At 51.1% G+C, this 12,919-nt stretch overlaps 1 protein-coding gene across 2 annotated transcripts in view; it reads right to left on the bottom strand.

Moving 5' to 3' along the window:
- Nucleotides 1-12,673, bottom strand: part of Nfam1 (NFAT activating protein with ITAM motif 1) — a 37,864-nt gene extending 25,191 nt beyond the window's left edge. For both annotated transcript variants that reach the window (XM_028788758.1, XM_028788759.1), the window contains exon 1: nucleotides 12,509-12,673. In XM_028788758.1, coding sequence (XP_028644591.1) covers nucleotides 12,509-12,626 — 118 coding nt within the window. In that variant the 5' untranslated portion in view covers nucleotides 12,627-12,673. The remainder of the gene's footprint in view (nucleotides 1-12,508) is intronic.
- Nucleotides 12,674-12,919: the final 246 nt, after the last annotated feature.

Genomic DNA, 12,919 nt, shown 5'->3' on the forward strand with positions numbered 1-12,919 from the left:
GAGAAGATAGCCGAGTTTGATTCTTAGAATCCACCTGGTAGAAAAAGAGAACAGACTCTCTGACAGCCAAACTCATACCAGAGAACACACATACATGTACACACACACACACACACACACACACACACACACACACACACGCTAAATAATTACATGTTAAATGAAAGGAAAAGGGGGTCATACAGGATTCATGATCAGTGGAGTTGTGCTCACAACTACACCTCATCTGCTGAGGGGGGAGGGCAGGTGCCATAGGCACAGGAGGGGGGTGGGGGGTGTTCTCGGAGCAGCAGGTACAATCACCATCAGCCGCTGAAGGCAGTCCGTCAGATCCCAGCAGTGATCACATTTGCAGTCCAGTCACGGACAAGTGGTTACATGCCCTTTGGTTTGTGTCTCATGGATCTTTGAACTTTGGCAGCGTGTCACTCATGGGACAATGTGGCCAGGACAGGGAGCTGGCTGGGTGTTCCCTGCAGTTCTGTTCATGCAGCTGTCTTTAGAGATAAGTACCCCAGGAGCAGGACCCTGGATTCCAAGAAGCTGAGAAGGGAGAGGTCCATGAAGTGTGTTTGCCTAGCTTGGGTTGGTTTCTTGGTTTGCTTGTGTGGTTTTTTGTTTGTTTGGTTGTTTGGTTGGTTTGGTTTGGTTTTGGTTTTTCAAAAAAGGATTTCTCTATGTAGCCCTGGCTGTCCTAGAACTCACTCTGTAGACCAGGCTGGCCTGGAACTCAGAGAGTTCAAGGGATTAAAAATGTGCACCACCACCACCTGACTTGAGTGAAACCTCCTGTCATTACAATACCCAGAATATAGTGACCCTGACCTTACATGATTTTCCTCTTTCTTTTTCCACTCAGGGTGACCACATGGAAGGACAAGAGGGGGTGTCTGAGTGGGAGGGAGATGAGGAGATGCAGCCTCTTTGTGGAAGTAACCTTGGCAGTTGTCAAGGTCAGCATGGCTGTTGCAGGGTTAGACATTTGAAGAAACAGGAATCATGGGTGATTTCAAGTCACCAAAGACTGTGTGACTTTCTCAGAGTGATCAGAGCTGCTGAGGGTCCAAAGGACCCTGACACAAGCCAGAGTAGCTTTTCTGGTCATGTTCAAAGCTCCACAGGTTTTTAGACAGACTTAGTTCAGACAAGCTAGGCATAGGGAGACAGTCCCAAGAACCTTGTGTGTCACTGTGTAAGAAAAGGGACTGAACGTCTCCGCTTCGGTGAGCTCAGGAAGGCTACAGGCAGGGCTGGGCAGAGTTCTGTGAGGGCAGAGTAGGGCAGTAGGTGAGAAGGTAGGGAGATAATGAGCTTGCTACCTTGCAGCTGCTAAGGGCACTTCCTTTTGACCCAAGTGGGAAAGAGGAAGCAGGCAGAACCAAAGGATGGGAACCTGGGTGCCTGTGGTGGCCTAGACAGGAAGAGGGAAGCGGGAAGAATGGGAGGTCAGGTGTGTGTATGTATGTTGGGGTGGAGAGGTATAGGTGTTAGCATTTTGTCTAAGCTCCGCCCCACAGTTACCTAGCAACAGCCAGGTATGCCTGTCTCACTATAAAAGGGGCTATTTGTCCCCTCCTCTCTCTCCTGCTCTCCCTCTTGCCTTCCTGCTCCCACTCTCTCCTTATTCCCTTCCCACCCACCTCTCCCTCCACATGCTCATCTCTCTCTCTCTCTCTCTCTCTCTCTCTCTCTCTCTCTCTCTCTCTTCCTTTCCCTGTCTCTCCTTCCCTCTCAACTCCCCTCCCCATGCCCTGAATAAACTGTATTCTATACTATACTGTTGTCATGGTGTGGCTGTCCCTCAGGGGGAAGGGATGCTTCAGCATGGGCCTGCAGAGGTACCCCCTACCCCACATCTCACTACACATCCACCAAAACATATCCCCCCTCTCTGTATCTTTTTATAAACACATCAATAGGTCTCTGGATGAGAGCCCTGAGTTTGTGTGAAAGTAGAGGCAGGGGAAACTGGAAATCAGGTTGGGTGGGATAGGATACCCCTCTACTCTAGTAGAGGGACAACTCTGGATAGAAGCCTGTGAACCTGTGTCAAAGTTGATGGGAAGATACAGGGTATAGAAGGGAGGGGGCACACCAGAAAGTGAGGCCTCAGGGGTACATACAGAGGGAGGTAGAAGAATGGGACCAGAGACAGGAAAAGCCTAGACTGGTGGTTCTCCACCTGTGGGTTGTGACTCCTTTGCTGATCAAATGACCCTTTCACAAGAGTCGCCTAAGACCATTGGAAAACGCATATATTTACATTATAATAACAGTAGCAAAATTAAAGTTATAAAGTAGCAATGAAAATAAATTTATGGTTGGGGGTCACCACAACACAAGGAACTGCATTAAAGGGTCACAGCCTTGGGAAGGTGGAGAGCCACTGGCCTAGGCTCTGTGCTCGTGCTCAGCTTGGCTTTGTCTCATTTGGTCTCTATGTCCTCCCTGTCCCTCCCTGTCCTCACGTAGACTCCCAAGCAGGAAGCACAGGCCACTGCTAAGTCCCACCCACACTCCACTTCCCAGAGCAATTCAAAGAAGACTGAAGTGCTACAAAGAAGCTAAGAGCCACAGATGGGGGTGGGGATGCCCAGGACCCAGAGGCAACAGGCCCAGGCTTAGATTCTGGCTCTCCCACTTAAAAGCTATGCGGCCTTGAACAGGCAGCTTTGCTTCTCTGAACTTGAGTAGACCTTCTCCCAGGGGAAAAGAGCAACACCAACCTCACAGGGCTATGGAGGGACTGAATACTCCTGCAGTGCAACCACAGCAGAGCAAGGGGAAGGAGGGGCCCTGTCCTTACCCAATTTTGTCTATTACCTCAGGTCCTTCTTTGACTGAACACTGGGGTGGGTGTCACCTTGGAGTGTCAACTGGTGGCGTGGCCTGGAGGCATCCAGCTGGGTGTCTGGTTTGTGTCAGGGGCACGCTGGAAGAGCAGTTTCCCCACAGCTGTCTCTGCTCCTCCCCATCCATGCCTCTGTTCAGTTTTCTGGTTGGGAAAGACTTAGCCTTTCACTCCCTGTTAGCATTTTGTCTAGGCTCCGCCCCACAGTTACCTGGCAACGGCCAGGTGTGCCTAACTCACTATAAAAGGGGCTGCTTGCCCCCTCCTCTCTCTCTTGCTCTGTTCCTTTTTTTTTTCTGCTCCTCGGCTCTCCCCTTCGCCCCCCCCCCCAATGTGTTCTTGGTCTGGTCGGCCTCTACTTCCTACTCTCTCTGTGTCTCTCCTACCCTCTCAACTCCCAGCCCTATGCCCTGAATAAACTCTATTCTATATTATACCATCGTGTGGCTGGCCCCTCAGGGGGAAGAGGTGCCTGAGTATGGACCTGCAGAGGTACCCCCTTTTCCCCACACCTGACTACATATCCACCAAACATATTCTTTCTCTCTTTATTTTTATAAAACACAACACCCTCAGTACCTGATTCCTTCCCTTTAAAGTTCTTCTGACTCTATGGGCCACTTTATCTGATGTCAGGGCTGGGTGGAGATACCAGGGACCTCTGTGCTAAGTCCATGATGGGGAACAATTTGTAACCAGAGGACCTCATCTGAGAGTGTAGGCACCCATTCTGACGTCTTCCTTGGTGTGGCCAGTTAAACCCCACTCCAATCATTTCCCTAAGGAACAGGGGACACCCCCCCCCTTCTGACTCTCCCAGAGACTCACAGACTCATTCTAGCCCTGATCCTTGAGCCTTTCTGATCCAGAAGGGCCTCCTCTCTGGAGGAGGCCCAGGAAGGCGGCCGAAATCAATTCACAGGGCCAAGGCAAGCAATTTATAGAGGACAGGACACGGAGGGCACGTCTCACACAGAGTCGGGCAGTTGTGTATGACCTGGTTTCCGTTATTCTCAACTGGGTTCAGACAAGGTCACCCTATAACATGCAGCTTCTGATTCGGGGTGACTGTGGCCTACAGTGCCTGCTTTTGGAGTAACCCTCTTCATATCCAGGCCCCCTTTCTCAGCTAGGCTCCCAGGCACTGGGTTCCAAATCCAGGGTGATGGATAACAGAAGCTGCTGTCCCTCTGGCACAGTCCCCTTTCACAGACGAAGTAAGAAAGGCTCAAGAGACAAGATGAGATTTGCCCAAGAAGCAGGGCTATGAAGTAAAGATGATACTGTACTCTGGTCACCTCTGAGTCTCACCACCCCCTCCCCCACTCTCCACATGGGTTACCTCTGAGTCCTGTCCCACCCATGCTGGCTACCTCTGAGTCCCACCCCACTTTCCCACCCTCTACCCTGGTTACCTCTGAGTCCCCCCTCCCCCCCTCCACACTCCCAATTTAGAGGCGCTATTCTGCTAGTTTCTAAAATATCTGATCAAGCAAAACTCAATTGAAAGGAAATATTCTCAGGTGGTGGTGCACACCTTTAATCCCAGCACTTGGAAGGCAGGGGCAGGTGGATCTTTGTGAGTTCAGGGCCTACCTGGTCTACAAAGCCAGTTCCAGGACATCTAGGGCTCTGTTACACAGAGAAACCCAGTCTTTAAGAGAAAGGAAGGAAGGAAGGAAGGAAGGAAGGAAGGAAGGAAGGAAGGAAGGAAAAGAATGAGAGAGACTATCTTTCAAAGGGAGCGGGAAGATTAGAGCTCACGTCCCTAAATGTGTGTTATCAAATAGTCAGACAGGGCTGACAACACAGAGGAGCTGAAGAGAAAACACTGACCTGACCACAACTGACCTGGATCCTATAAGCATTAGGGGGAGCTGCTCAGCTCAAAGGAGACCCTGCAGCTCTACAGGAAGTGAACCCATGAACCCTCTACAGTCTTGTAAAAAGGTAACCAAGAGTCCTCGGAAGGGAGTCCGTGGTTCTTTAAAGAGGAAGCAAGTGAGAGGAATAACTTTGCAGAAAGCCTCTTGGAGGTACAGAGGGTAAGAGCTTAAAGTTTCACCTCACCACTCTCACCCCAACTCTGCTCCAGCTGCCTAACGTCGGTAGTGAGCTCTCCAGAATCCACCAGCTCTTCCTGAGCCTTGGCCGGCTCCCAGCTCTGCTTGCAACTCAATCCCTCCCACAGCACTGAGCGAGAGTAGTAAGGGCCCAGGCGTGCTGATCAAAGGGATCCGCCCTGACTCAGGTCGATTTTAAAGGAAAACACTTTGATTTCAGGCTCCAAAAGAAAGTCGTTCCCACGGTCTTTATATGAGGCCTGGGGGTTGCCCTCCGATCCGTTCTGGCAGCTTTGAGAGCTACAACTCTTTAAAGGGTCCTCAGGAAGATGCAGACTGCTGGCTGCCGGTTTGTCCCTGAGTCCCAGCTGTGTGCCAAAGTGTGAATCTCAGGGCACCTCAGGGCAGTCGGCAAGCCATTCATGACAGGCAAGCAGTCGCCAAGTGACTGGCGCGGGCGTTGGAAGGCGACCTTTGAACGGTGAGTGTCTTATGGAGTTTTTAGCGCTAATGTTCTCCACATGGCTCGCTCAAGATGGGCTGTCATGTCGTTCAACACCTCTGAATCACAGCTGCGCGCAGATGTGGCTTGGCTTCAGGCCCTTCCCCACAGCTTGGCTTCATCCCATTCTCACGGTTCTCGACCCCAGACCCCAGAGCGCAGGAGAGCCACATGGAGACACAAACCAAATGAGCGCTTTGTGGAAGGTTTGGCCTGGTTTAAGTTCACAAGTGCTCGCTGGAATGTTCTTCCTTTGAGCCCATTTACTGGCAAGCTTGTGAGTGAGACCTGGGTCAGCTGGAGATTCGGGGTCTCCCTTTCCACACATCGGTACCCTCAAAGGGGTATCAGGATGGGTAGAAATGGTGACAGAGCTCTCAGTTCGTTCTTGAATTGGGATGGGTGGAATGGTGTAAGGACCCCCAAGGGTCCTAGGAAGGGGGCTGAGAGACACAGCTGGAACACAAAATACAGGGGAAGTCTCTGAGGGTGTAGAAACCCAGAGGACAGGCCACTACCTACCCTGAGAGGGGACAGGAGCTTTCCGGAAAGAGATCCCTGGACTGGGTCATTGTCTTCTGAATTAGAATTCTTTAGGTCCCTCCCCACCTCCTCCCTCCATAAAAAGTGAAACCAGCTCACTGGCTCACTGTAGAAATTCTGGAAACCACAGGGAAGGATCAAGAAGAAAGGCGGACTTGTCTGCAGTTCGCCACCCTGACAGAGCAGCTGTGAACATTCTGATGTCTTTCTTCCCCATCTCTTTACCAGGCTGAACTTTGAAGGAAGAAAAGAGTGAGAGGCAGCCAGGTGGGGGAGGGGCAGGCAGGAGTGTTTCCGAGCACAAGAAAGCTCTTGGGTAAAGCTTCTAGAAGTTTCCCCACAGGGCACTGTGTCCGGGGACAGAAGAGAAGGTGGTAAGAGAAAAGGTTTGGGGCTAGGATGAGCAGAGCATCAGGGTCTGTGAGAGGCTGGAGGAGGTTGGGGGAGGCAAGGGTGGGGGTGGGGTGGCTATAAAACAGGCATAGCCTTTTACATTGGAAGGAAAATGTCATTGCAGTTTAGAAAGAAGACAGGAGAATACCACAGAGTTCCATCCAGTAGACCTGGGCCACCTAAAACCTCCCCAGCATTAGCAAGTCATCTGACTTCTTCCCTTTGGTCTCCTTTTAAATTACAAGCTCAGAGTTGGAGATATGCTCAGTTGGCAGAGCATTTGCCTTACATGCACAAAGCCCCAGGTTCAATCCCCAGCATGGCATAAACCAGGTGTGGTAGAACATAGCCATAATCACAGACCTTGGGCAGTAAAGGCAGGTGGGTCAGTAGTTCAAAGTCATCTTTGACTACAGAACAAGTTTAGGGGCAGCCTGAGCGCACAAAACCTGTCCTTAACAAGTAACTGCATAAGCTCCCCTTCTAACTCTTTAGTCTCCAGTCACTCCATATCCCCCCCTTAGTTGCCGCCCACCACTCCCTCAGCGCCCAGCCTGCAGCCTCCCCTTTTTCTTCCCTCAACACAGCTTTGACGGTTGAGTCTGTTAGAGTCAGAAGAACCGCGAAGACAATGGTGGCTGCTCTGTGACTCTCACTCTCTGGTCTTGACTCCTGACCTGCAGACCCTCTCTCTGCGGCCTCCTTCCTCCTGGGCTTCTCACATGCTGTGCTGTCTTTGATATCCATAGCTTTCCTTACCTTGGCCACCTCCCGGGATCCTCTTAAGATCCTTGCTTGGCACAGCCTAACCTGCCCTAGATGGGCTCAGCTGGGCCCTGAAAGTCGAGAGATGCTTCTGACTGAGTTCATGCCCCTAGGGACCAACTCCTGGAATTGAGGCTGTGAGAAGAGCCACTGTCCTCTGGTCCCCAGGCTCCTTGGCATGAAAAGGTCTAAGAAGGGCACTTGGTTAGTTAAAGGCCATACACATTTTGAATGTAGATCTTTGCCCACCCTGACTTAGTGAGACTCAGCCTACATAACAGAGACCACCTCTGCCTGGGCTCCATGGCCCGCTTCTGCTGACTCAGCAGCAGTAGACAGGCTTTGACTTGCCCTTCCTTTCTCTAGAGTACACGCCGTTTTCAGGCAGGATAGGAGCAGCTATCCAACCAGGTCAACCATTTCCAAGTACCCTGCAAGACCACAGCATCTAAAACAAAACCACCAAGTACCACCACCTATCAAATAGACCCAGTGAACCAAGAGTCCCCACAGGATGCTAGATCAAAGCCATTCCATCTTAAACCTGCACCTACAGCTCCCATCTGGGGGGACAGGCCCTGTGCTGACACACAGTCTCAGAGAGAAGAAAAGGCCTGGCCCAGCCTCGGCTCTGATGTGAGTGTGTACAGACTGACTCTCTGTCACCTGCAGGAGGTCTGGGAAGACCCTAGTGAGAACTCAGATAATGAGGTTTCCAAACCCCAGGCACAGAGGAGGGGGTGTCAAAGGGAAAATGCTGGGCCCATAGAACGCCAGTGGGCAGGGTGTACAGTGAGTCTACCCTGGGAAGTAAGCACCAAACTATAGCATTCACTGGGCACGTCTGAGGTCTCACACTGACACTGTCAGCAGTGCCAGATATGATCTTCTGTCATAGTCAGCAAGAGACTTGCATGGGAAGCTACTGAATACCTTGGGATGGGAAGGGAGGTGGTGAGCAGTCGGGTAACTTAGCCAAGGTCTCTGAGAATCCAAATCCAGGTTGGCCAGGCCCTCTGCCAACTTCAAGTCTTTCCTGGCCTCCTCAAGCTCACCTGGAGTTTCCCCTCCCCTTCCTCTGGCTTCAGCCACCACTCCACTGCCTGATGGCCATAATCCTATCACAATAAGCCTGGTCTAGGGCCACCAGGATCAGGGGAAGGACAGATTCCATGCTCACTTCCGTGTTTCTCCAATACCGTTAACTCATAAGACGCAAAAGACTTTATGCCGGAGGGGAGCCTCAGTTCAGAGAGAATAGGGGCTCACTCAGCCCAGTGTCTAACCAGGATGAACAGTTAGACCTCCCATTTTCTGGGGCTATCTGGGGCTATATCTGAGGCTACCCAGGGCTGATAAGCTTAATTTAGCTGCTGTTGTTACCCTTTTCTGAGGATGCCCCGGGTGCCGTGTACCATGCTGGGAGCCAAAGATGTAAAACCAGAGGACTACACATGGTTGCTAGTCTGTGGACACTCAACATTCAGCCACACAGGATGACAGAAGCAGCTTCAGCGGGAACCCAATACACTGGAGCCCACTACACAGGGGCACACACAGACACACAAAGGCACAGATACACACACACCTGGAGACCATGTGTATACTCACAGCCCCAAACAGGATGCCCCTGAAATGCCCAGCATGACTGTAGAAACTGCAGCATGTTCACTTAACAGGATATTCTATAGCGGGTGTGCACACAACACTGCAGGCTTGTGGGACATATTGGTTCTGTCCCAGCTACACTCTGTCTAGGAGGAAGCACTGCTGTGTCCCAGGGAAATTTCAGTTATGGGCATGAGAATTTGAACTTGGTGTGCAATCTTCATGTTACAAAATATTTTTCTTTTGAGTCCCACCCCAACCACTTAAAAAATATGAAAAACCACTCAGAACTCTCAGGCCATAGCGAGGTGGTGGAAGGCTATACTTAGCCTGGGGGTCCATAGCCTGCTACCCTTGCTCTGTAGCAGCAGAAACAAATGTCAGCTCCCTCTCGGCTACTGGATAGAACTTAAAAGGCATACTGTTGAATCAAAGAGACACACCACAGAACAAATACAGGAGCATTTCAATGACACCAAGTTCGAAAGCAGTCTAGGCTCAGTGGTCCCACACTTGCTTAGCGTGTATGAGGCCCTAGTCTTTGTTCCCAGTGCTGAAACAAAACAGGCGAACTTCCACGGTGACTTGGACTGTGCTGAATGATGACTAGATACACAAAATAGGTCTGGGTTTACCCAGCACCCCCACACCCACACTCATTCAGAAGAGAACAATACCTGTCTCTGAAAACTGCTGTCTCTGGAAGAATGTTCCGGAATGTTCCGGCATATTCTTTCTCTCTTGCCATAGTCAGGCAGCATGGGTTTTTGGAAGTATTTATCATTCATCACTGTACTTACAATTACAATGAAGAAGGCAGCAGGGAGAGGACCTATGGGGACAGTGTCTGAACCTCCACTTGACAGGCATTATAATCCTCTGGAAGCAGTCTCACATCCCACTGCTCTGGGAGACTCTCCTCTGCAGTCAAACAGAAACCTCTCGCTGTTTCTTCCCCCAGCGTGTCTTCTGGTCTCCCAGCCTTTATCCATGCTGTGCCTGTGTGCAGCCTCACCTGCTCTGTCCTCCCCTGGGTCCAGCCCCCAGCCCATGGCCTCTCCAGCAGGCAGCCTCCCCCGCAACACACACACACCTGCACTCCCTGAGCCCACCTCAGCACTGCCTCTCTGCCTCTCTGCAGGCCTCTGCCTCCCAAGCTCTTTATTGGGATTAAACGAAGATGAAAGGCAGAGCCCAGTGGTGACAGAGGCTGGAGGGGCAGGAAGGGAGGCAGGAAGCCTTGGCTTGCAGAAGGCAGAGCAACTATTCATGTTTGGGAACAAAGGGAGTGGTGACATCTGAGGCCAGAGAGCACAGGCAGGTGCTGTGTGAGCTCCATCTGGGTCCTGTTCCCTGGGACACGTCTCATGATGTCTACCCAACTGAGACTGGGCCTGGGGCTTGTACACCTCTGTTCCCTGAAGGGTCTAAAGATCTGTGGCTTGGGAGGCCCTGCAAGCCACTTCCTCTTCCATGAGTATTTGAGAGAGAAATCAGTAAAGCTCAGAGCTTGAAAACAGTCGAAAGAGAAAAGAGACTGACATTAGTCAAAGACACTGGGGCCCAGAAAGGGTAAGCGGGTTACCCCAGTCAAAAGACAACGTAGCAGTCCCAGCATCTGAAGCATTCAGGCAGGAGGATGGGTGGAGAGTTTGAGGCCAGCCAGAGCTATACAGTGACTTCTGGCCAGCCTGGGCTAGACAATCAAGTTCAAGCTACACATTGAATTCTTGTCTTAAAGAAAACTAGCAAGAAAGACAGAGACAGACAGACAGACAGACAGAGATGAAGATGGAGACAGACAGAGATCACACATATGAAAGAACCCTTATAGCCTGAGACAGGGGTGTGAGGGGAGGAGCAGAAGCTGTGATAGACAAGGGGCAGGAACCAGAGAGGAGGCAGGGTGTTCCTGTCATGGGCTCCAGAAGGCAGGGAGCAGGCTTTCCCCTCCCATGCAAGAGCAGGAAGAACTTCTCTGTTGTGGACGGTTTGCTGCAATACAAGGGGGAAAAAAATCTGTTTTTGTTTGTAGCTCATTCTCTTTCAAAACAGCTTCCCCAAAGCTGCAGTCACTTGGCCAGAAAAGCCTCCTCTAATTCAGGGCCTTGGTGTTTGCAGGGAAGAACCACACAGAGAAAAGACAGGACGTGAGAGACATTAAGTTCAAATGACTACGCGTGAATTCTTTTTGTTTATTGAGAGAGATGATGGTTGTTGAGGCACAATCTCACTCTGTGGTCCTAGCTAATCTGGAACTAATAGCAATCCTCCTACCTCAGCCTTCCTGGGATCACAGGCACTAGCCACAACATCTCACATAAGTGGACGTTCAAACACTGTCAGCAAGTGATACATTCTAGCTTTTGGCTGTCTTTTCATAGGCAATGTGGGATAAGCAACATTAAAGGAGACAGGCCACAGGGCTGGTACCCAGACTGATCTAGAGGCTGCTTGTTGGCTCCTGCCTCCTCAGAGTTAAGTTTCCTGGGAAGAATGTTCTTTGAAAAGAAAAGTAATAGGATCTGCAGAGCCCACTGGGCAGGGGAGACTGAGGCTGAGGCTGACCCAGGCCAGCAGCCTGATTTCAGACATGTTGACAGACCTCCCCGGGTTTAGACAAAAATGTCAGTGAAATGATGCTGAGGACGTTAAAGGTTTACCACACGCTAATTCCTGATGATCAGATAGAAATGAAAAGGGCTATATGACACAATACGGGTAGAGAGAACTCCCAGTCGCCTCATCAAAGTCAAAGCAGCATTGAGAAGAAGCCTTGGTGGGCAAAGTGCTCACAGCGCAAGTGTAAGGACCAGAGTTCGAATCCCTGGAATTCACACAGAGCAGAGTAGCACGTGTCTCTAATCTTATTGTTCCTGCCACACAAGATGGGAAGCAGATACAGAATCCTCGGAAGCTTGAAGGCCAGCCAGCCTGGCATCTGCAGCAGCGACAGACAGGCAGACAAACAAACAAACAAACAAACAAATGCTATTTCAAACAGGTGGAAGGTAAGGATGTTCACCTGAGGCTGGCCTCTGACCTCCGTAAACTTGCCACGTGTGTGTGTGTGTGTGTGTGTGTGTGTGTGTGTGTGTGTGTGTGTTGCTAGCTATCCTGAGAGGGACACCCTTGGAGGTGCACTGGCTTGGATTGGCCCCTTCCCCACAGCCTGCTTTGAATGCAGACCTCCTAGCTTCCAAGGGAGCCTAGAAGCAGGATAGGGCAGCAGTGGTGGCCCTGGGGAGATTCACTGGTCATACAATCTGTGGCCTCTGGCTGTATTTTAGAAAGTGGGAAGTGAAGTGTGATCCTCTCTAGTGGCCCCAGGGTGCCATGCTCTGGCTGCCTTTCTATGTTAACAAACCACCAACAGTGTAACCAGGGCAGTTCCAGCACCTGGCAAATTCAACATGATGCCTCTACCACAGCAGCTTTGTAAGAGCTGTCTCTTCCACAGACTCCACACTGGACCTCAAAACACAGCACCGACCCTCTTTATTTAAGGACCAGGGGGCCTAAGCTATGCTGTCAGGAAAGCTGTTAACACTGCGGTGAAGACACAGCACTGTCCCCCCACCCCTTCAAACGCCACCTTGACGAGGCATTAGCTAAATATCTTTTCAGTCCCCAAAGGCTTCCCACATGAAGTCTACAACGTTCAAACGCAACCAGCAAATCCCCAGAGACAGGTCCCGGGAATTAGCTGCTCCCGCTGGATGAAAGTCACTCTGATGTATGCGGACGTGAGGATGAGAGGACGTGAGAAGGAGACAGACTTGCCTGCTAGCTGAAGGGTCCAGGGCACCAGCAACCAACGGAGGAAGCACCAGGTTAGGAGCCGCTTGGGAAGGTGCAGGCATCCCACCCGGGTCCGACACCACAGAAGCCAGCTCTCCATGGGACACAGTGGGGTGAGCCAGACACTTGATCAAAGCAAGTCCCTCCTTCCTCTTTAGTCACTGAGACTAAGGCCCCTGCCGGCAGCTACAGATTCCCCTATGTGTCCCCATAAGTTCCTCCTCTGGACACACTTCTGCTTTCTCAAGGCTGTTCCTCTCAGAAACCCTGACTTCCCTCTGAAATAGTGGAGGCAGCCTTGGTTTGTGTGTGGAGGGGGTGCGGGGGTTCAAACAGATAAGCAGCCTAGGACTCCAACTCATCTAAGCCACACAGTGGGACAAGAGCTTGAGG

Source organism: Grammomys surdaster, unplaced genomic scaffold (assembly GCF_004785775.1).
Source record: "Grammomys surdaster isolate TR1022 unplaced genomic scaffold, NIH_TR_1.0 125767, whole genome shotgun sequence".
Classification (NCBI taxonomy): Eukaryota; Metazoa; Chordata; class Mammalia; order Rodentia; family Muridae; genus Grammomys; species Grammomys surdaster.